The sequence below is a fragment of the Danio rerio genome, chromosome 16 (assembly GCF_049306965.1).
Source record: "Danio rerio strain Tuebingen ecotype United States chromosome 16, GRCz12tu, whole genome shotgun sequence".
Classification (NCBI taxonomy): Eukaryota; Metazoa; Chordata; class Actinopteri; order Cypriniformes; family Danionidae; genus Danio; species Danio rerio.
In genome coordinates, this window is record NC_133191.1 from 36497286 (window position 1) to 36523072 (window position 25787).

At 35.9% G+C, this 25787-nt stretch overlaps 1 protein-coding gene across 48 annotated transcripts in view; it reads left to right on the plus strand.

Annotated features, from left to right (window-relative positions):
• Nucleotides 1-25787, plus strand: part of LOC137487928 (uncharacterized) — a 100906-nt gene that overhangs the window by 19561 nt on the left and 55558 nt on the right. For 18 of the 48 annotated variants that reach the window (XR_012392222.1, XR_012392223.1, XM_073926228.1 and 15 more), the window contains exons 3-4: nucleotides 17424-17541; nucleotides 19563-19784. Coding sequence is in view for 30 of the 48 variants with exons in the window: in XM_073926197.1 (XP_073782298.1) it covers nucleotides 19781-19784 (4 nt within the window). In the remaining 18 variants the exon portion in view is untranslated. Of the gene's footprint in view, nucleotides 1-14155; nucleotides 14313-17423; nucleotides 17542-19562; nucleotides 19785-25787 lie in introns of all 48 variants that reach the window. The other 30 variants (XM_073926230.1, XM_073926237.1, XM_073926238.1 and 27 more) reach the window with 3 other exon arrangements.

The window sequence follows — 25787 nt, forward strand, 5'->3', positions numbered from 1 at the left end:
TTATTTGCCCTAAATTGTTAAAAATTAGCGAAACTTTCTTTAAAAATGCAAACTAACAGGTTTGGCAAAGCCTGTTTCTTTACAGAAAGTTTGCTTATAACAAAGGCTTGTTGATGCCTTTGTGTGATATTGAGCAAACAAAGGGATGTTTCTGTGCTTGGTTGTACGAGTTATACCACTTCATCATTAACGTTATCCATCACACATATTCAGTCGGGTCTGGTCAGATTTATTTGTCATTACAGCAATACAAAACACTCAATAACGTAACGGCAACACTGGAATAAACAAACGGCATAAAGAAAAGACAAATAGCATATAAAACAAATAAATGAGTTAATTAAATATCTCTCGCATTTTCATAAGTTTATCTTTAAGTTTCATAGGGATTGTTAGCATAAGCACACTTTAGCATCATGTGTAAATATGTATCTGCTTCATACAGTGACACGAATCGTAATCGCATCGAAATCCTAAATTACCTACGACACTCACGGGTCCATTTTGAGCTGAAACTGCTTTATAATGTTCTAAAAGCATCGGCGGGTTAAAACTGCTGCTGCCCCGGCGATCATGGAGAAAAAAACGACTGGTCTGGTCATGAGCCGCTCGCTGACGCCGGACCGAATCACAGCTGATCTCCTCGCCTGCTTCCTGCAGGTGATCTCATAAAAGTAAATCTTAAAAAAAAAACACGCATATTTTCGTCACAACAAGCGCCACTAAAGTTCAGCGATAACTAACGTTACTGTATTTGTAATGCGGATAAATAGGTTTCGTTTTCTTTTTTAAAAATGTAGACCTACAGCTATGTGTTAACTTTACATCTATTTGAACGGATCATTGCGCGCGCTCTTGCTCTCTCAGTGCATCATTTAAAATGGCGCGGCCCGCTCTTTTAGAGCATAACGCCCACTTTACAAATTACTACTAACTTTACAAATTATTAATAGTTATTAAAAAGGACTAAGCAGCTAAAAATAGCTTATCTAGTAAAGTAGACAGTATTGCAAATAACGTGCAGTGGTCAAAACGTTTAGTCACAACATCATGGGCTATTAATTAGTTCACAAAACAGCAAACAATTTCAAAAGTGCAGGAAATAAACAGATTACTGATACTATACAAATAAAATCAAAGTAGTAATTAAAACGAAAAGTTTACCTTGATTTACAGCAGTACATCTTCTCAATATGAAATCCTGTCCTTCAATGGCGGTGCTGGGTGGCGGTTGGTTGTGACTCGGGATGGGGGATGGGAAATCACCACCCAGTACGCATGCGTAACAGCATGGCTTAGCCCTTATAAGCAATTTTACTCAAATTACATTAGTTATGGGAACTTTATACCTTACTATGTCAGCAACACTAATGCATTTCTAGTAAACTCAACAATTAGCTTAAAATTAAGTAAACACACTAGAATTTTGACAGTAAGGAATACTATTCGCATTTACAGTGTGGTGTGTCTGTTTCGATATTGCTATTTCACAACAGTTGGTAGCATTACAGTCACTGCACTTATTTATATTAAAAATTACTTAGTTGCATTTGTTTTTCTCAAAGTCTCACTGTTAACAGCAAAAGTGGCTCTGTGTTTTTTCCCCAAGTGCATACACCTGAGGGGAACGCTATGCAAGTTTGCCACTACAAAGCCTGTAAAATGTCACCTGATTACAGGATTAGTTTATCCTTAAAGTCTAATTGCACCAAAACTGTCAACGCCTCACAAGATTTGGCATATTTGCTTACTGTGCCAAAAGTGAAAGGAAGTAGTTAACATAAAAACAGATGCCTGGTACATGTACTATGCAGATCTTAAAAGGCGAGCAAAAATAGACGCAACATGTTGCTGCTTTTGTCATTAAGGGATACTTCACTCCAAAAATGTAATTCTGTCAATATGTGCTTACGTCAAAATGTGTTTTACGTGCACGCAATGGGGAGTCAGATTTGTCTGGTGAGTCAGATTTTAAAACAACTTTCCTTCACCTCCTCTTGCAGGTGGGCCCACGTGATTTGCGTTATGCACTGGTCACTAATAACAGAATTTAGTAGGAGCACACAGTTATGTTTTGTTATATAAGTAGCATATAACAATTTATGATTGAAAAATGCTCAAATTTTGTCAACCCGCCAAAGCCATATTTTACTCTCACCATAAAATTCAAAACCGCCCAATCTGGCAACACTGGCTTTGTTTTTAAAATAAAGGATTATTTTGGCTTTACTGCTTAAATAACTTGCAGAATAGTAAAACCTATATCAGAAAGAATCGTAAATCATAATTTTCCTGGAAAATAATGATATATTTTGGCCATATCGCCCACCCATAATTACTACCCATCACAATAATGAACACTATGTCTGAATGGCTAAAATAGGACTGTTTTTGTTAAGTATCAGGCACACACCAAGAAACTTGCTGTAATTTACAGCTAAATATAAAGGTAAAAGCTCAATTAAAGAGCCTTAACTGCTTACTGGTCAAACAAATGTCAAGACTGTTTACTTTACCAATTTACCTTTGCTTGTCAAGGACCTCGGGCCTGCCTGCTGAAGTGCCAGAACCATTTTTTGATTGTGCGCTCGACAGAGAGGCAATAGTGTCATTATGAAGTGGCAATTTGTCGGGAACCCAACAAAGAAACGTTGTAACAATTAATCACAGGGAGAATGGGAAATAACGTGTAATTATGTTCATTAGGCAGCAAGTGCAAGGGCAATTATCTTCGCCTACTGTAGCCTGTCAGAAGCATGTCGGGAGTGATGCAGTAATAATTCACAACTCGCTGTGTTTTATAAGTGTTTTATTAGAGCTTGTGGAGATGGACTAGGGACCAGCGGGTCACCAGGTTGAAAACTAATGGTTCACAAGGCCATTCTTCTGTTGTGCCCTCAAACTGCAGTGGAGCTCTGAAGAGATTTAAAGGTATAGAATTCTGCATAATGCTTCACTGCAGAGAAAAACAGCCTTACTTCAGATCATATGCATTCTCACACTATAGTATTATTATATACATTTCAGACTAGATAGATTTCTGCGGGATTATAGCAAATTGTCATTGCACTGGATACAAAATATCAAACCAGGAGACTTTTGCAAACCTGTTTTTTTCAACTACACTCTTACAAATAGAAGTTTTCCATAACAAATGGTGTTTTCACAGTGTAGCCATTGGAGAAGTTTTTTCAAAAGGTTGCGTGACTGTTAAAGGTTCTTCATTAAACCATCAATGGCAAAAAAAACATTTTTATTTGTAATTTTGAGGATACCTCTGGGCTGATTTTTCAGTTGATTTTAATGATGTCATAGTATTAGAAATATGAATTCAGTATTCACAGATGATGTTTATGATGTGTAAAAGCCAAAAATCTATAAAAATCTTTTTCTGTCCATTTTTGTAATTGTATTTTCAAAAAACTCAAATTCTTAGGTCGAACAGTGTATCTGTTGTTTAATTATTTTAAAATTAGAAATTGTAATATTTTTTTGCTGAAAGGACACTTGTTTTGTCATGATTATAATTTGACTTGTTTATTTACATACTATTCAAATCTGATTGTTATGTTTATTTTAGGACTGTCGTTAATGCGTTACTCATGTAATTAATCGGAAAAGAGTAACCAATAATATTTCTTAAACGCAATTAAACGTTTGATAAGATTTGACCCCAGCTTCTTGCTATAATTTCAGCTATATTGTTCGTTGTTGTTCCAAATCTGAAAGTTATGTGGTCTGTCTAGCAGTATTTTGGCTTTCATTCGAGTAACAATAGGCCAATTTAAATAAGCCAATATGAAAAATCTGCACAATAAAGTTCCCAATGGCATTGGCAATTAAACAAAGGTCTCCTGTCGCGGTCATGAAGCACAGTTGTTACACAAGCATCAACTCACAGAGCAAACTCCGAAAGGAAACTAACTGTACAACATTTAAAATCTAAATAAGAAGACACATGTCATTGCGGCCACTGGATAATAGCCTAAAACTAAAGGTTCTTAAACTAGATTGTCATGCATTTCTTTATTTTAACACTGCATAATTACAGTTAAACCTACAATGTAAATTTGCGATTAATCTAGATTAATTGCATTCATGGTTAGTGATTAACGCACTATTAAAAAAGAAAATCAATTGGCAGCCCTAGTTTATTTTGATTATTAAAATTGTTTATTTCAAAAAATTTAAATATAATAATTAAATGAATAAATAAATTATGGTATAATTTATGCATATATATATATATATATATATATATATATATATATATATATATGTATATATATATATATATGTATATGTATATATATATATATATAAAAAAAAAATAAAAAAATAATAAAAAAACAAAAAATATATATATGGAATATATGTTATATATTCCAGTAAGTTATCAGTTTGGTCATATGTCATCAGAGGATGTCTGCTCTTCTTTCAGCACAACTATTCAAATTTTATATCAGGTAAAAACTGCAGCTGTTTGTCTGAGAGTGTAAAAACCTAATAGTAACAGTCTGTCTTGTGTCAACACTTGTTTTAAACAGTTAGACTCAGGACTCAGGTCTTACTGCCTCAGGCTTTTCCTTTCAATCGGCTCGTCAATTAATTGCTCCAGCAGTTCAAAACAAGCCTCACCTGCCAGTCAGAGGAGCTTGTTTCTGCTCTAACAAACTGAGCAAACCTTCGACTTCTTCACTCAGTATGAAACTAAAGCCATACTTGACCTGCCAGCTTGATGCATTATGGGAAGCCACTTGCCCATATGTGTCAATCAGTCAATAAGAGAGTGAAGAAATTTCACCTTTACATGGCAGGTGTAGAATGTGAAAATGAGACTCTAGTGAGATGAAGAATGCAGACCTAATTAGCCAGCTTTTCCTCTAGAAGAATCATACTTTTTATTTCTTTCTGGAGCAAACATTGTGAGATTTAACTTATTGAACCTTATTTAAAGAAAATCTAAATATGCATACTTACCTGAGTAGTTAAGCACACTTAAGTATTTAACTATTAACACAAATAAGTGGGCTTTACAAACCACCTGTAAGTGACTCACACTCTGTTTTTTCTGTATGCACACTCTTTTCCTCTTCATACGCAACAGACACCTGCTTTTATGTACCTCAGTTTTTTTGATGAGTTCACAGGTGATTGGGCTTGAGAAACCACCTATTGGACTCGCTCTCTCTCCTCTTTTTCAACCCTTTAAGATTTGTAGACTTTGTAGCTTTGACTGTTCATATAATTTATATACTACTACTTCCTGTTGATTTGAAGTGTTTCTTTTGTCCTCACTTGTAAGTTGCTTTGGTTAAAAACATCTGCTACGCATAAATGTAAATGTAGATCAGGAATTGCATTTCTTACTCTTTACATACAGAGATAACTCAAAATCAGGATTTTACAGTTTTTGATGTTTCTGGTGTTTGGGTAAAGCTGCATAATTTATCAAATATTTGTTTATGGCATTTCTTCAAAATTTAAAACGAAAAAGTTGTTATTTTGAGCAGTTTTTTTGTATAAAATAAATACGTGGCATGTTTTCTGCCTTGTTTGTATCTTTTTTAGACAACACAATAGCCCTTTTCACACATACAGACCCTTCTGGAAAATTACCGCCAACTTTTTAGGCCCTTTTTGGAAACAACGGTAATTTTTTTCTGGCAATTTTCCAGAAAGAGATGTTGTAACAACAGCGGTAATTTGTCAGAATGCAGCGACGTGTGAACGCAGAAGGAAGATTGCTGGAAAGAGCTCATTCACGTCTAGAACGCGCAGGCGTGAGATGTCTACTTTAGCCAATCAGACCACTCAGATACATTCACATCTGCACGGTTTATGAAATTAAAAGCCTTTGAATATTTTTCCAGATACATTTAGCAGCTAGATGTTCAGTAAAATAACGTTTCTATGTTCCTTCCTAATACCAACTGTGTAAAAAATTATCAACAAAATGCTTATGATAAACCACTGTTTGCTTGCCCTAAGTTGCATGATATGTGCATGTGAAGGAGCTGGTGAGCACCAGCACACACAAATATTATGAACATCTCGACATGTGAAAGTGTTCCTCCATATGTGTAAATTGTTTACAATACTTCAATCCACATAATTTGTAATGTAGTCAAGTGTGTAAACATTTAGCTCCAGTTTGCGTTTCTGCCTTTGGATGTCTAACAAAGCAGCTGCATGCTAAAACTTTAAATAAAAGTGAAAACATCAAGAAAAGGCCGACTTCTTCTATGTTTACAAATACAAGTGTAGCTGTTTTGTAGGTCATTTCTGTTTAAAGATGTTAGAATTTACCTGTATTTTGGGATTGATGAGGGAATGGTCTTTTCTGGAAAAATTATGGAACGTCCGTGCCTGTGTGAACACTTTTTGTTATGAATTTACCAGTAAAGTAATTTAGGAAATCTACTGGACATTTACTAGTATCACTGTGTGAAAGGGGCTAACATCAGTGTTTTAACTTGAGAATGGTTAAGAAGTCAATATTTGGTGGAATATCCCTGATTTTTAAATAAAAACATTAGTTTTTCTGACCAATAGTCAAACATCAAACAAAAAAAATCCTGTGAGTAACAATATTTTATTTAATATTGTGATGGTGGCATGGTGGCTCAGTGGTTAGCACTGTCACCTCACAGCAAGAAGGTCGCTGGTTCGAGTACAGGCTGGGCCAGTTGGTATTTCTGTGTGGAGTGTCGATTTGGCCTAATATCCAAATCTCGATTAATTGAGCATTTTGACTTGATCACAATTAATAACCAATTATTTTATTTATTGATTCTATGTCATAGTTTACTGACAAGTTTTGTACAGTAAATATGTTCACATATTACAAGTGAGAGAATTTTGAATAATGGGTGCATTGCTTGAATTTAAAATAATTGAAGTTAACACACACTATCTACTACAGGGCTCGAAATTGCGACCATTTTGGTCGCATATGCGCCCGAAAATTAATCTATGCGACCTCATAATATATCTGGGAGCATTAGTGCGACTGCAGATAATGTTTGTAGTGCGACCTGTTTTGATTTTTTGTAAAAACGTGCTGAATCGCTCTTCTCTGCCGCTATATTGGTTCATATTAGCTGTCATTCACTCAAGGTATTCCGCTGTCAGATGACAGGGAAGGAGCTTTTATGACCACGGGAAATGCAAACGGCTGAAGAGTAAAAACTTAAAACACACAGGTTTGCAAACCCCCACCTAAAGTTGAGGCGCAGATAAAAGCGATCATGACACGTCACGTGGTGAATGATGATCCGCCAGCTGAGATCAATCGAGTACGCGCTTCTTGGAGAAGGCGCCCGAATGTTCATGCGTCGCATTCACTGCGTGTTCAGCGCAAATGTCCGCTAAAAGTCTAATCTAATACTTTACATTTCATCGCCAAAGAAGCTCGCCTTTGCTAAGTTTACACTGAAACTGCGGCTCATAACAAAGACCGGTATTGCGCCGATGGTTAGCGCAAGATTCCTGCTCTGCCTGCTCATAAATTGGGTCGGCTGACTCGCCTGCTTTTCCACAAACACAGAAAAATGAAGATCATCTCAGACTGAACCTTTAAATTGACACAAACTGAAACCAAAGCTTTTAAAGAGTGATAGAAGTGAGACTTTACTTTTTTTCTTTTGTCTATTCTTTTTTGAGGTGTATATTATTATTTTTTTATTTATTTACTGATGACTGCTTTGCAGCTTTCATCATTGAATTGAATGATTTATTATAATCTTTTGTTTGTTTTGTAGCAGAAATATTATTTATTAAATTGACATGCATATATAAAAAGCAGTACAAAATCAATATTTCTTACTGCAATGCTTTTTGTTTGATGCAAACTATACATTTATTTTTCACAAAGTAACAGACTTTTTATAGCAGATAACCTACATTCATGCACATTCAAGGCAGTATCATAATGAGAAATGTAATTCATTGTTACTATTATTGTCATTTTCATCATCACTAATATTCTATAGCCTAATTATTAGACATTCATTTTGGAATTATTGCACACAAATATCAATGTCTTCGCAGCATTAGTTCGATAGTTGTTTCTGGTTTTTGTCAGTCCTATTGATGTTGTTTTAAAATACAATAAATCCCTTAAAAAGCAATTTGCAGCGGTGCTCATTCATTTTTGGTGGGTGCTCCTAATTTTTTTCTGGTGCTCCTAAATTTATTTTGGTGCTCCTAAATATTTGAAGTTGGGAGCACCGGCGCTACCAAGTAAAAAAGTTAATTTCGAGCCCTGTACTATCTATGATTATTTATCGAACATCAGTGCAGAACAACTGATATTAAAACACACATTACCTAAAACGCGGCTCTCCGCGTTGCTGACCCTCGTCACCGCTACCAAATTTGTGATGTGTAGTTAAATTTTTTGAGATGTGTGCTGGTATGTGAAGGCCTGTTGTGCGGTTGGCAGAAGTACAATATCAGAAAAATATAATAAGTACAAATCATAATATAATAACTATAAATGAGCCTTGACAAAGCATGTTTACATGACTCCACACATAATAGGGAAATTAATTGAAAATATTGACCTGGAAAAATTTGATAGATTATAGATTCTGAATGTCGATTTCGATTGCTTTTCAATTTATTACCCAGCCCAAATTGGATTTATGATTTGGATTGTGGAAATTAAGGAACTCTTTACCATTTGATATTTACAATGCAAAATCCCTGAGTATTTTTAAATCATCTTTTAAAATTTTATTAGATTTTATTTGACTTTTATAAGATTTTAGATCTATTATTATTTTTGATGTGTTTTTAATTATTTTTATTATTACTTTTTTTGCATTTATTCGTGTCTTTTACTGCTGCACATTTTATGTCTGTGAAGTGCCTTAAGATGCTAATTTTAAAGGCGCTATATAAAAATAAATTTTATTATTATAGAATGTTATCAGACTTTTATAGAATAAATCCATAAGATTTATGTTTAATCCAGTAAATACAGTAAAAGAAATCTGGCTATAGTAAGTATTTTTAAATTAAACTTAGTAGTTTATTATAATAATTTATTGTTTTGTAATGGATTGTTTTTGTGTAGTTATATACACAATTAATACTAAAAAATAGATAACAGAAAAAACAGCAACAGAAAAAAAAAAAAAAAAAATATATATATATATATATATATATATATATTTTTTTTTTTTTGCTGGAAAACATGAACATGCGCTAGATTTATAAGTAAAAAACACATCATAATTTTTCTAAATATCAACTTAAACATTTGTTGATCAGCGAAAAACAAAAAAATCTATGTTTATTTAAATGTTTGTCATTTCAGTTGTAATTATTTAGTTTTTGATTTTTATTTCAAATAAAGTTATAAATTGCAGCAGTTTTATTTGTTTATGTAATACTGTAAGAACTGATTCTTAATTTCATGATTGTTAGTGTTAAAATGTGTTTGTGTATAATTATTATTAAGATCTTTGAAGTTGTATTTCAAAACATGGCAATAATGATTACTTAGCACCACTTACTTTTTGACATAAACTCTACCATAAAACATAACTTGAAATTAGCCTAAGTGAGAAAAGCAAAACAAAAACAAATTTAGTATTTACAATCAAAATCAAAATGAAGAATAAAAGAGTAATGCAAATCTTCTGTGTGGCCGTCTGCTTTTTGTTTTCTTTTTTTCTTTCTACTTCTGTCATGCCAGGCATCCTTTCAAGCCTCCATCCTTTCCTTTATTCCTTCTTTTCTCCTCAGGCGTCCATCTATTTCTCCATCTCTGTCGTCCTCCCTCTCTGCTCGCCCTTTGTAAATTGCAAGCCTATTTGGTTTGGGTTTGTTTTACCCCCTCTCATCCCTCTCAATGTCTCTCATTCTGTGTGTGTGTGTGTGTGCCCGAGCAGCTGCTGGCGTACGTATAACCGCAGGTAATCTGGGTAAAGCGTCCTCATGAGCCTGTGTCTGTGGGAGGCTTCGGCTCATCTCCCTCCTGCCTCCCCGCAGCTTTAATCTGTGACAGACCATTTCTTAATCGCTGCTAAGGGGCTTCGCTCTCTCCCTCTCTCTCTTTTTTTCGTCCTCTCTCCTTCTCCTCTTCCTCATCTCCTCCTTTTCTCTTTCTCCTCTTGCTCAATCATTCACAAGCACGTATACCCTCCCACAGTAAGATTAGCACCCTTCGTGTTCGTCCTACATAATCGCTACACAATGGACTCTGCGTATCGCCACGGCCCACAGCGCCGCCGAGGGTGGAGGGTGTTATTCGGCATCACCCCCACACCTCATTCCCTGGAAGGCCTTTTACTTTTTCTCCGGGACCACCACCACCATCATCATCATTAGGATGAAGCGTTGATGGGACGCTCGGAGAGTTTCGGGCATGAATTTTGGAGGAAAATGGAGCGTCCAGGCAGTTGGTTGGGGTTTGTCTGCAGGGGCGCAGTGGGACGGCATGGACTAGAATATTAATCATGCAAAAGCAGACAAACAGAGCAAACAGCAAAGCAAAAAAAAAAAAAAAAGCCTTTCAGTTTTTCTTTTTTCTTTCTTTAAACTCTTTATTGCTTTCACAATCTGATGATACCTTGATGATGCATTAAATCCCTGTTCTTCCTCTAATCATATTTGTATTACAAATTTCATTGTAATGACATTGGGATTATTGTTCTTATCCCTTCTGTCTGACGGATTTGAATGCAATCCGATTCCTTGCATAAGTAGCACTCCGGTGATTGACATTAACACTGTAGATTATTGAAAAGCTGATAAATATTACAGCTGCTGCAGCTACCAAAGAGCGTTATTAGGCTCTTCCGCATGCACAAGCCAATGAATATTGAGCAATTATAATCATCTTCAGCACTTCATTTGGAAAATCTATATAAGTGGCAATATAGCTTTTAGGTATTTGCATGATACTGATAAGTGGCAATTGATGTAAATAGGATTAGACCGGGCAGATGTACTAAACCATTCTCATGTGCTGTTTCAATTAAACACAATATCGCAATGAGATGGTACAGATTGTTAATATAATACTACTTTTATTTGCATTTGCACATGTATAATGAAAATACTAGGTTTTTGCAAGCACATTTTGGGTAAAATATAGACAAACACAATTGTAGGGTTAAAAAGTTTGAAAAATATAACTGTTGGGTTTGTCCATATTGTTTGAATGAATTACTTTTGCTCTTTTTTTAAGTTAGTGAAAACTATTGCACTGTGAAATATTAATAACATTTCAAATAACATTAATAACATTTTAAATAATATATTTTCAATCTCAGGGTGATTGTAATTTTTTTGTATATTATTATAATTTCATTATAATATGCTATTTTACTGATTCCAAACTTTTTAACAGTTGTGTATTTCACTCAACGTAATGAATTATATTTTTTTTAACTCCACAGAAACTTAAAACAAACAAACAAACAAACAAAAAAAACCCTCAAATATATTTTAGTCTTTTTTTTTTGTCAAATGTGAATCTCATTTAATGTTTTTTGGAAACCTTTAGCGTATATTAATATTCAAACATTGCTCACTGCATTAACTTGTATCACACAAGCACTCATTCAGGTAAAACAGGGTATCGGTGGGGTCTTAAAGTATAAAATGTCCTAAAATTAAACAAAATTTTAGGCCTTAAAAAACTTATAAATTGACTGAAATATTGTTTTGTAGGTCTGAAATCATCTTAAACAAGTCTTAATTTTCTTTTGTTTATGTAAAGCTATCCAATCAATCCAACACACATCCAATCACCAACAAATACATTTGAATAAAATTTTAGGAAAGTGTTATGTAGAGGTGTGAACCTACAATGATCTCAAGGTTCGTTTGGTTCGGTTACTATTATCATGCCATCGATTCGGTGCAATTCGATATCTTGGTGCGCCACGGTACATTGACGACGCTTTCCATACAGTATTTTATGTTTTCTTCACAGAACAGCAATTCTTGTATTAAAATGTACAAATATATTTATTTTTATATACTATTTGTAATACAATTCTTTTAATACAAACAGTGCAATATATAAACTGTACAACACAAGCATTTATAGGAAATAAACAAATGAATATAAAAATCCTGCTCGTTTTCTGAGTCCTGTTCACCAAGTTCTTTCTTACACCCCTTTGATTGGTCACGCGCTCAACAGAGAGGGCTGCGATTGGCTGTTACTCGCTGGCGCTCTTCACAGATGAATGACACTGTTAAACGGCAGCGGCGATCACAGCTAATCCATGAAAGACACAGTGGAGAAAACTCTGCAGACACGCGCTCGTGTCAGTTTTTGCGTTTTTAAGTAGTTGGAGCGTTGTACATACTCACGCTCACCTCCCTCTCCATAGTAAGCTACGGAGACATCGCAAATGAGATAAATAACATCAGTACATGATAACCGGTTATGATTATTACTGAACCGATACCGAATTGTCCGCTTCTGCATCGTGGTGCACCAAAGAAACAATTAATTTTGACACCTCTACTGTTGTGCATAAAGAGTTTTATTTTACGTTGTTAATTATGTTTAATAGTTACATTGCAAAAATAAATGTATATAACTAGGGTCTGCTTGTTTTGACACGTTATTTAAAATAAGTTGTTAAGAAATAATTAAATGGAATTAGTTTTTTAATAGAACTTTTTCCTTATGGGCCATTAAAAAATCTTTAGCGTTTAGCCCTATACAAATCTGGAATTTCGTTCTTTATTGTCTTAAAAAGGTCTTAAAAATCTTAAATTTGACTTCATGAAATCAGCAGAAACCCTGTAAAAGAACAAGCTTGATAAGTAGTAAAAACATCAATTTACTCACCCATACGTCACAACAATGGTATAAGTAATAAGTAATAACAAACATGCTGTTAAATCACAAAAAATGCTAAATTAATAAACAAGATTGCACAATTTTTAAAATAACAAAATGGAACTGTATAGAAAAAAACATCTCATTAAACCAAGAATAAACAGGACAGATTCTAAATGGCAATGAAAAAAAAAAAAAAAACACACTTTAACAATAATTTTTTAATGGTTTGAAATCATTTAAATCAGGGGTGTAAAACTCAATTCCTTGAGGGCCGAAGCCCTGCACAGTTTAGTTCCAACCCTGCTCCAACACACTTACCTGTAGGTTTCAAACAAGCCTGAAGGACTCAATTAGTTCGATCAGGTGTGTTTAATTAGGGTTGGAACTAAACTGTGCAGAGCTGCAGCCCTTTTGGAACTGAGTTTGACACCTGTGATGTAAATGAAGACAGACTATTAACTGCAATGTAAACAATGAAAGAAGTAGCGGTTGTTCCCCAAATTAGCAAGAATTGTCTCTTTTAACTAACACAACTTGTTTCCTTTAATATACAGCAAACATGTTGAGATGCTGTTATTTTGTTGTTCTTGCAAAAGGCCGCTTTGCCCTTGCTTTTCCTTACAGTGACCTTCCGTCTTCTACGGGCGGTGAACTGTGCTTGATGGCGGGGTGCTGGGCGGATCGAGACGCTCAGAGGACACGTGAGGCCATAATGTATGCAGGGCCAAATGAAAGTGAGGGGCAGTGGTGTGAATTCGGATGGGGGTTAACGTGGCCGTGGCATTTGGTTGTGAGCCCAAGGGAAGCACTGTGTACTTTACTTAGGGTTGTGGGGGGAGAGACTGCAAAGACGGAGAGAGAGAGAGTGATGGAGGTACGTGAGGAAAAGAGCTTATAGTTATTAACTTTTAACCCAGAGAAGAGCGTCTGCAAAAGAGGGAAGAAGGCTAATGCGTCTGAGATATTGCATTTTAAAAGGTGTGTAAACAAAGTACCAGGATGAGGAGAGGAAGGTGAAGCAGAGGAAAAAAAATGAGGAAAACACAGAAAATGAGCCAAGGCAGTTTTAAGTTTTGAGTCTCTCTCTTTCTCTTCCTTTCTCTCTCTCGTTCTCGATGTCAGTGCTCTGATTTATGACTCAGTTTAAACGAAGGCCACATGTCTCTCCCAATGCTGCGATTTGTCCCCGCACCCCTTCGTCTGAGCTTCCTCGCAAAAACAACAGCACACACGCAATCTAAATAATATGGCGTGCTTTAAACAGGGCTCCACTTTTTTGGGTGCTGTGTTGGGTCACTCCTTTCACCCTTAGGGACTGTTTGGTTTCTCCCTCAGAGTTTGATAGAACTGATCTGTGGCCTGTTTGGTGGTGGTGCTGCTTCAGAGGGACCGGAGAAACATGCAAGATGAGGGGGAAAAAAAAGATGACAGCTTACAAGGGAGCCATTAATAATTCTCAGAAGCAAGGTTGTCCTGACACAGAGAAAATAGGGTATGCAGAGGAAGGCCCCTTCATTTCCTACACAGAATACTGTATTTTATTTATTTATGTTGATATTTTTGTATTATGTTTTCTTAAAACTGGTAAGATTAAGTAAAACTGTATGGACTTAAAATTAAACCAAAATTAGCACTTGCCAAGTGCCAAATGCGAGTAAAAAAAAAGCATCAGTTTTGGTATCTGGCTGGTGGTACTCTTATTGGTCGGGTTTGATTGTGCCCTCCGTTTCTGTACTTCCCCTGTTAGAGCAGCAAAATGAATAATAATTAAAAAAAATTATAGGAAACAAAAATTGCTACTTACTAGGCTCAGACGGTACTGGAAAAATCTGACATTGCAATATTTTGTATTTCTGCGATATTTATTGCGATGTGAATACAATTTCACCAAATGACTTAAACAGCTTTATTTGGAAAGAGGTCTACATTTTAGATTGATTGGGGTAATTTTGTAGTGGAGTGGGTCTCAAATAATATACCACAAATGAATTACAGGAATAGATAAGAACAATATAGTAAAAATAAAAGTTTTTATCACTAATCTGCTGTATTGGAGATTCTAACCAAATTCAAGTACCTTAATTGAATAATCAATGATGCATATTCTTTATTTTATATAATGTGATCTTTATTAAAGTGACAAACAATATCTTGTGGCCGTATGTTTTAGGGTGCTTTCACACCTACACTTTTGTTTCGGAACGTATCTCGTTTGCCCAGTTAGCGCGGTTCGATTGGCATATGTGAACAGGGCAATCGCGCTCTGTTCCGCGCCAAAGTAATCGCTCCGAGATCGCTTGAATGAGGTGGTCTCGGCTCGATTGAAACGAACCCTGGAGCGGTTGGATTGCAGTGAGAAAGCGATCTGATCCGAGCGCGGTTATATCACAGTGTTTTATGGATATGCATATGGCTTACGGCTATATGAAGAGAGAATTATGAGTAGGGCGGGAAGTTTCGCGAGTCTCCGGATGCCCGCAAACGAGTGATGATCTCCGGGTAATCTCGCGTCTCTCTCCCAGTCCTCAAATAGGCATTGTCGCACACCCTTCTCACCCCTCCCCACCGCGTCTCTCCTCAGACACGTCACGCGCGCGCACCCTGTCAATCACCACCAAACCACCACCTCTCCTGACAGCTGAGCGGGACGCTGCAAAATAAACCCTGACACTCTGACCAATGTAAGGAGAGTTTACTCGCACGTGACTTGTTTTAGCTCTTTTGGTCCGATTAGAAACTTTGCAGTGTGAAAGCGAACCGCTTCAAGAACAAAGAGCAACAATGTAACAATTTTAATCTCTGTTTCGGAAAAACTGAATCGATTCACAGGTGTGAAAGCACCCTAAAACTCTAAAATGTTAAAAAGTTTACACAGTAACATGCTTTAAGGGGATAGGTCACCCAAAAAGGAAACTTTACTCACCTTTCAGTCGTTTCAAATGTTTCAGTTATTAAAATATCTATATATTTTTTTCAACATAAAAAAGAAACTCAGACTTTTGAAACAAGTGAAGGGTGAAATGAAACAAATTTGGGTGAACTATCACTTTAAAAATGCATGCCAGATAATAAACATTAAATCTATTATGATTAAACCCCACATAGATTATAATCGCCTATATAGTCAACTATAATCCCGAATTGCATATTTTGCGATGTGACTATTGCAGATGCACACATTGCGACATCAATGCTGAAATGATATATTGTGCAGCCCTACTCCTAATTCTCAATCAACGGGCAAGGGTTGAATTCAGTTCACTTTTGCAGCATATTGCTGCCGTGTACAGTTGTACCTCATTAATCGCGAGGGTTACATTCTAAAAATAACCCACAGTAGATGAAATCTGCAAAGTAGTCAGCTTTATTTTTTACAATTATTATAGATGTTTTAAAGCTGCAAAACCCCTCACTACAAACTTTATACACTTTTCTCAGACAGGCATAAACATTTTCTCCTGCAGTCACTGACCTAAATCAGAATCCATTCTTGTCGCGGAGAGTGGCAACTTATTTTTTATCATTTTTCATCATTTTCATCATTTTTATGTAATGAACTGAATGTTTATTTATTCTCTAAAGGTGCCCTACAGCCGCATAACTTCTAACTTTAGCATGTCCAAAAGTCCAACTTTTGGTTTGCATCTTCCCCTGCCTTTTGAGTGCTACCGCAGGTGCCTTTGCCAGTGCAAAACTTTTCGTCGACATTATGGTATTTTGTTGGGGAGAAAACTTGCAAATATACAGTACAGCTCTGCTATTGATCAAAGATGTATGTAAATTTGGCAAGTTGAATGCATTCTGTATTGTACAGGAAACACAGCATGGAGGAGATTAATTGATAATGGTCTACAGCCAATCAAGATGCAAAAAGGCAATGCGCTAATCAGGATGCAGAACACAAAGCACCGTAAAAAAAACAAGTCAAATTACATAAAAAAAATCTGCAAAAGTGTGAGACCGCGAAAGGTGAACTGTACCACTGTACAAATATTTATAGTTTATTGAGGTTTAAATAAACACACCCTTTTTTGTTAGCTGCTGATGGCATTTCATCCAGATTTTAAATGAAAATCCTTTTTAGAGCTTTTTTTTCATTCAGTATCAAAAAAGGTTTTTTACAATCTGCAAACAAGACTTTATGTATTTTAAAAGTAATTTTACTGTAATACAGGAGAAAATATTAATTCATGAGGTGTTTATTCATTATCAACCTGCAAAAAAGAAAACAAAAATAAGACAATAGAATAATTTACTTGATATGACAACATGCCATTGTCATAATGTAATGTAGTCACATCCTCAGATACAGAACTGGGACCTACTAAAGGTTTGGAAAAGACAGGATTTTGTTTTTAGCCTGTTTTTTTCCAACTCAACTGACGATGACTGCTCTTCCAAAGGGTTCTCTCCCAGATCCCTAGTCCTAAACCTGGGATTTATTCATTCTTGTTCACAGATAAGACTTTATTCCTCTGATATTGAACAGGGTGTTAGTATTCCTCCCTCTCAGTTAGCTTGATCTCCCCCAGCCAGAGCTTTCTGCATTTGAAATAGAGAAAAGCCATATTTGTTTACTCTCATAACCTGTCCATTGTTGCAGGTGGAGAGTCCCTGTGGGGCCCATGAAGCTACTGTGCCACCGCAGTCTTAACAGCTTCTGCAGACTCCAGCGGGATGCGTCCACTGATAGAGGAAGCCCAGGAGAACAACAGAGACAGGTGAGGTGGTGGGAGACACATCAAAAATGTGTTCACAATTCTGCAAAACAGGCTAAAATGAGTTTTATTAATTAAAAGATAAAAATATGTATTTAATTTAGGTCTACTTAAAAGTGTTTAAAATGTGTATTTCACTGAGACAGGACAAGCGCAATAACAGAGAGTTTGTAACCATTGACACCAAAAACTTGTGACCTTTGTAGACGGCCTTTTAAATCTAAGCAGATTGAAGTTGAGAGCAATACAGAGCAATACACTAGGTTTTTCGAGACAAGCCTACAGCACAGGCAGTAGTAAACATCTCCTTTTCAGAATGCTGCAAGCACTTCACATGTCATGCTACAAGAATCAAGCAGCAGCTTCACTTTTTGAATTCATTATAGACATTTTGGCAGAGTAATTACCTCAGAAAAACACAGAGCACCAGAGCACTGTGGCGCTTTCAAAAAACTTTGAGCAAGGGTTTGTCAGTGGTGGTTATTTAGAGAGTTCAGCTGATGGTTGTTTAGCAGTGGGAGACGCCAACATGTTTTCCACCATGTGGACATGTTTGCTTCTGGTCAATTCTTAATCATTTTGCTGAGTATTTTTGCAAAGCAAAGTATAAAGATGCGATGTCAGTCACCCAAGTGATTTACATACCAGCCCTATTAAGAAGACTATTTTGATAAATTGCTTTAGTTCAAAAATCTTTTTTTTAAAGAACTTCAAAAGTAAGTCAATTGATTACATAATTAAGCTGTAATATGTTGTAGGTTGTTGTAAACTCAATTTGAATGAAAATAAAGCCAGTTAGCCAAAACTTGTTGGGTTATATTAGCCAAATTTGCTCCTTCCAAAATATGAAAAAAAACAAAAACACAATTAAAAGTGTATTGAACAGTGCATTGCTACAAAAATGTGAGATAATTACAAAATTATGTGTATTTCTAGTTGTTTACCTGTTTAATGGACCATAAAACAGGCAAGTCACACACAAATTAGAATCTACGAATGACAGAAGTTGTATAAGAAAGTCACAATCACCAGTGATCTTATCCTGGCAGATTGCTAAAGGACTACAAATTTGCCATTATATGGACTACAGATCTAGTCAATATAATGCTCACACACAACTGTTCCGGATTCTGTTGATTTCACACACACATGGCTGGGAGCCGCTCATGAACTGATTACATGAATTTTATAAACAGCATTCCGTCTGTTTAACTGTATTGTGAACATCATGATGCGTTCTCTTACCTTGTTTTGCCAAGTACCGATCTTTGCTTTGTTTGTTTATTGTTTATGTTGTTTGCCGCCGGGACTGACCATTCGCCTGTTTTTTGACCATAACTCTGGATTCCCTGTATACATCTGTTTGGCCCTGTTTTGACTGTTGCTGGCCTCACATAACAACTACCATGGAAATACATGGTAACTTTTTAGTATTCTATTTTAAGGAGATAATGTTATTGATGTCATGTTAATATACAAGCTATTTTATTAAATATGTAAATATAAGCGTAAATGTATTTCATTGGTATGTGAGGAGGCGGATTTTAGAGGATTTATGATTTCTTTGTACGTCTTACAATACATTCATTCATTTTCTTGTCGGCTTAGTCCCTTTATTTATCCGGGGTCGCCACAGCGGAATGAATGGCCAACTTATCCCGCAAGTTTTTACGCAGCGGATGCCCTTCCAGCCGCAACCCATCTCTGGGAAACTTACTATACATTTTTTTTATTATTTTTAATTTAGTACTTGATTAATTTACTGTATAAATTATTATTAGTTAATTGTTATTAATACAGTCATTCAAATAGATTATCATGTCATTTTGTTAAGTTATGAAAAGTAAAACCTTAAAAAACCTCCACTGCATCCTGTTCCATTTCTCTCCATCTGTCTATTTTTGAACACAAAAACATGTGTCCTGTGTGTACAACCCCTTAGACCTTGAAATTCAAACAAAACCTGGCCCAAAACACCTGGGTCACAAAAACACAACAGTGAACTTTCATTTTACTCACCCCAGAACAATCCTGCAGCAGCCGAGTCCATCCAGGGCTGCTGTTGGTCAGGCCGTGCCTGAAGCTGGAGCTGCGGTGTGCTGGTGCCGAGGTCAGACGCTGCCACTGTGGGTTAGGCTGCTGGTCTGATCCGTGTTGACAGTGCAGATTCCTGTCAAGCCCAAGGAGACAAGCAGTGCTTCCAGCTAGAGAGTGAACCTTCGCACTGACCACTGCTGGAAGGATGGGTGAGTCACATCTCCAGTCTTCCATTCGATCGGTTCATGTCATGTCAGGTACATACAGGTATATACACATCTGTGATGGAAGAAGAAAGACATTTAGAAGTTTAGCACTATTTATCTGATGCTGAACTAACTGAAGTGTATCTTTATGCACCTTTGCTGCAGGTTTTAGATAAAATGAATGTAAATGCAGGTTATAATTACCAAGGATATTATCAGTAAATGAACAACGGATTCTTGCATTATGCTGATTTAACCTCAAAACACTTACAGTTGAAGTCAGAATTATCAGCCCCCCATTGATTTTTTTTAAACTTTTTTTAATATTTCCTAAATTATGTTTAATAGAGCAAAGAAATTTTTACAGTATGTCTGATAATATTTTTTCTTCTGGAGAAAGTCTTAATTGTTTTATTTTGGCTAGAATAAAAGCAGTTATTTAATTTTTTAATAAACATTTTAAGGTCAATATTATTAGTCCCTTTTTAGCTATATTTTTTTGATAGTCTACAGAACAAACCATGGTTACACAATGACTTGCCTAATTACCCTATCCTGTCTAATTAACCTTGTTAAGCCTTTAAATGTCACATTAAGCTGTATAGAAGTGTCTTATAAATATCTAGTCAAACATTATGTCAGGGTTCTGCCACTTTGGTCTTGTAAATTCTTGTTTTGGTGGCAGAGCTCTGATACTACTCAGGTCTGGTCCTGTTTCTGTCTCTGTGTGCGCGCGCGCCGTCGTGGGTGTACGCAGAGTGTGCGCGCTTCTGCTTGACGCGGCCGCGCGCGCGCTCTGCGTCCCTCAGACGCGTGCGCTCTTGTACTCGTGTTTGTGTTTTCGTTTGTCAGCAGCGTGGTGTTTCATTCCCAGCGTCTCAGTCTTGTTGGTTTCGGTTTTGGTCGGCGCTGGGATGAAGCATGCACGCTGCGTGTGTGAGCGCAAGGTGAGTGCTTTCATTCATCGTGTGCTCGTGTCTTGCGTCTTTTGTCAAAGCACGTGGCTCGGTGTTTACATTGTGGTCACGTGCTTTTGTCGTGTGCTTCAGTGTTGTGTTTTGTGAGTGCATGGCTTGTATTGTCTCTCTGTGTCATGCGCTCTATTGTCTAGTCCCACCCTCCTTGTTAACCCATCATTAGTTAATTGTGTTCACCTGTGTGTCAATTTACTTTTTGCTTTAATCCCCCTCATGTTTTCAGTCCTTTGCCAGTTCGTCGTCGATTGTTTCCTGTCTTGTGTCCAGCCCTGTCTTGTCCTGCCAGTCTATTCAAGTTTGTTTGTTCGTTTATTTGTTTTATTAGAGTTTTCCCCCTCGGGGTTGTTTGTTTTGCCTTTTTGTTTTTATTTTATTCTTAATAAACACCCATTATTTGCTGCACCTGAGTCCTCGCTCCTTTTTCCCCTCACCGAACGTGACACATTATTTACTGTCATCACGGTAAAGATAAAATAAATCAGTTATTAGAAATTAGTTATTAAAACTATTATGTTTAGAAAGGTGTTGAAAAAGTCTCGGTTAAACAGAAATTGGAGAAAAAAATGATCAGGGGGGCTAATAATTTAGAGGGGCTAATAATTCTGATTTCAACTGTACATGATTTTTTCAATGTTCTAAACTTGCCTGTTGCTCACCTAGTTCAGCGTTCTCTGTTTAAACTCTACTTGACAAAAGAGCTCCAACGTTATTGGCTCCATGAAAAACCTTTAAAGAGCCTTTCTGTTTGATGAAAAGTTTTTTACAGTGAAAAAAGTTGTTTAGGTTATTATAGTGTTCTTCAAATAAATACGAAATGGCTCTTTTCTGAATAATTCACTGAAAGGTTTTTAAATGTGAGTAATGTGTAACAGTCACTCCCATTAACTTTGTTGGGATGAATTTTATAAAAATAAATTTTTAATGGGTGAGTTAAAATGAATTTTGCTTAGTTGGCAAGACAAGTTACCTAGTTTTTCACTCAGCAGTGAAGTTGTGTAACCCACAGAAAACATAGCTATGGATTGTTCCCTGAATGATTCAACATTTTAAATAAATCAGGTGAATCAGTGATTTATATAGACATGCATTTGCTTCATTTTATAAATAAATCCACTTATGGGTGGTTTACATATTATGTATAAAACATATATTTTACTCAAAACATAGCAATTATAATTTTGAAATGTAAATGTATTCGTGCTGCATATGAGTTACCACTTCAGCTGCTTCTGTTTCCTCTGCTGTATAGAGACCGCTTTTAATTTTATTTGATTGGTATAAACCCTAAAGTGTCTTCTTGTAATGAGTTTAACTATTAATAGAATTGAATAATTTATTATGAAAGATGACTAGGAATATTTGCCCTTTATATTGGGAAAATGCCTTGGAAAAAACTAAAATTTTTAGCTTTATTAATGTAATTGTCAATTTCCCATGAACATGATAAAATGAAAGGATTAACTTTACAGTGCTTGTCATCAGTCAATTTATCAGACTGATGTGATAAGTGCACAAATCACAATTACATTTTTTTCAGACAAAAATTAACTGTGAAACTGCCTGAAAACATGCAAGAATCACTGTAATATCACTACAGGCCCCTTTATTTTCATGAGTCTGTGTTTCCTAGGAAGCAGAAAACCAAAGGTCCAGCAGTAGCAAATTAAAAAGAAGGCTGTAAAGTTCAAAAGCCCAGCTCCTAATGGCTTTTTAAGGTGAACTGTTTCCCCATCACATTTGTAAACGGGCCCTTATTTACCCGCACACGTGTGTGTGTGTGTGTTTGGGGGGTTGGTAGTTGACCTTTGCGAGCAGAGACAGTGTCTGAGAGCGAACGCCACTCGCTGCATCTTAATGGCCACCAAACAGCTACACTGCTATCCTCTGATATTTGCTTAAACATGAGCACAATACATATCAAAGATATTTACAAAGAGAGCACGGTCAGCAGTTACCCAGCCGAGATGGAAAACAAGCAGCCACTGGGGTTAGTGCTGGGGTATTACACACAGAGCCGGGTCTTTAAGGATTTTTCAGTGCAGGAGATGCAGTGCATTAGATGCAAATTCTTCTGATAAAACAAAAAGATAAGAGAGAGAGAAAGAGAAATACACTATTCTAACAAAATACAGTATGAGTATCAAATTAGGCATACAAATCTTTTCAATTCTAGATTAAATTGATTAAAAATTACATGAAATTTTTTTTTACATAAATTTGATGAGGTTTAAAGTTTTGTGACTCAAAATGCATATTTTAATAGCATAATGACATTGGCTGAATATTTTAGTAAGTATTTGAGTTTAATTTGTGAATAAATATTGCATACAGTACATATTTTTCTTTAGTATAAGAAAACATAGTATAAGAATATTGTATTTTTAAAAGATAATTTCAACACTGAATTGAACTTTTGATTGTTCAGAAATAAATACAATATGCTGATGCGAGATTTTTCATTCTGTCATCAGTACTGAAAACAGTGCTTAAATGTCCCTATTATGTATCATGAAAGTCACTATTTAAATTCTTAGAACCAGTTTAGCATTATATCAGGAAAATGCCGTGTTCTACACTAAGATGGTAAATATAATTTTTCTTTTTACTGCTGATTAGACTGTGAAGAATGCATGGTTAAAGTTACTTTTTACAGCAGTACCACAGCACCGAAGCCCTAACCTTGTGTTGTGTCTGAAGACTTCTACAGTACTTAACAGCAAGCTAAATGAATCCCATGAATGTGGGATTCAGAGGCCAGTTGTAATTAAAGAAAGAATTATAAGCATTTTTATTTTATTAAGGGATTTTTTTGAGGAATTTGGACTCTCACTCAAATTTCTAAAGCAAAATTGAAGCCACGTTGTCTTAAAAAATTTTCAACACCTGATAATAATGGTGATAGGCATTTCCTTTCCAACATGTGCTGCATGAAGTAGATCAATCATAACACACTGGGTCTTCAGAGCAGTCACTGCAGATGAGTGTCATGCAAAAGAAAGGTATGAAAAATAATTCAGCAAAAAAAGTAATAAATAAGTGGATATTATGAAACACACGAAATAGGGTTTTTGATCTTGTATGCATGTCAGCCTATTATTGGGGATTCCCAATATAACAAGTGGGTGAGCAAATGTTTCTGTTGATGTAAATAGAAAATAGCTTGAGATTTGTTTTAAAAAAAAGTCTCATTTAAATGACTTGAGTTGACTTTTAAGAGACAGTAACTATATAGACAGTATTTTAAACTCAATAAAAACGTAATTTTCAAAAATCCATCATAGAGAGATATTTTTGGTGGAAACAGATGTCTTTTTTTATGATTCCTTGATGAATGTAAACTTTTCACCATTTTTTTTAGATTTAAGTAAATAATTTAATACATTTGAATAAAAACAAACATTGCTACAGAAATATTGATGTGTAAGAATATTAAGTTAAGATAAACTCACAATTAATTAAAAACATTTAAATTGTGTTTTAGACTAAAATGTTTGAAACTACATTTGGGGTTAAATAAGATAACTCATTAAATAAGATAACCATTCCTTAATTTTCTGGGTCTAATGATTTTATGGCTTGGCATTGACATACCATGGGCTACATGGGTCATGTATAATATATATTGTTATGAACGGGCCAAAATTTTGCCACACTTATTATATGATGAACAATCAAGTTTAAGTGTCAGATTGTTTTGTATGTTAAAGAAAACTTAAAAACAGAGTTAAAACTGTGTTTTTGCCTTTAAACTTCTCCACTTGTGCTGTAGCAGTGCTGATAGATGGAGGGGCAGAGGTGTTATTCAGAGGCCTGGATTCCGTCATGAAGCCATAGAAATAAGCAGTGCAACATAGTATAATGGAGCTCCAGAACTGAAGTTTGTCTCTTTAGGCTATGGTTACACGATTAGCCTCTGCCACCTCTTTCATATACTTCCCTGCAGCCAAGCCGTGTCTAATGTTCCCCTTACTTGAGTGCGGTGGATCACAAATGCATGAATTTGTCTGGTTTCCTCTCTGCATAACTTCTGAATGTATCAAACTCTGACAGCTGATTCTAGGCCAGTTAATCTTTTCCTGAGGGGACCTGTGTACCTTTGGAGAGATGAAAAAAAACACACACACACCCCTTTAGCGGGCATACACACAGTTACCCCCTTTTCTTAATTTTTTTTCTTCTGTTCCTTTTTTATGGCAAGTTGTCTTCATGGAAGCAAATTTTAAAAGCACATCACGTTTGAGTGAATAAAAATTGCACAGAAAGGTCAAGGAAATTACAGCAGAAACAGTTGACGTCTGGGAAACAAATGCGAGTTGTGATGCTGCGAATTTACCTGTGTCTGCTTAAAAGGAGTGTTTTTATGTCTGAGAAGAAAGGATTTATTTGGAGTATTTTTAAGGGCGAAGTGACAAAAAATTTACTTTTTGTTAGACCAAAAATGAGCTTTTAGTTTTTAGTTGTTGATTATTGGTTACTAAGTTGCTAGTTGCTCTAGCATACACAGCCATATGATCAAAGTTAACAGAAAATATCTATTTCATTCATTTATTCATTTTCTTTCGGCTTAGTCCTTTATTAATCAGGGGTCGCCACAGCGGAATGAACCGCCAATTTATCCAGCATATGTTTTACACAGCGGATTCTCTTCCAGCCGCAACCTTGTAATGGACAACACCAATACACACTCACATTCACAAACTATGGCCAATTTTGTTTACCCTATTTACCTAAAGTACATTTAGTTGGACTGTGGGGTAAACCGGAGCACCTGAAGGAAACCCATGCCAACATGGGGAGAACATGCAAACTCCACACAGAAACGCCAACTGGCCCAGCTGGGACTCAAACCAGCAGTCTTCTTGCTGTGAGGTGACAGTGCTAACCACTGAGCCACCGTACCGCCCAACATCTAGTTATTTAATTACTTATTTATTTAAAATCTTCTGGGAAGTAACAGAAAGAAAGACTTTGACAAAAAATGAATTGCTGGTAGCTTTTATTTATTGTTGACTTTTTCAACGCTAAGTAA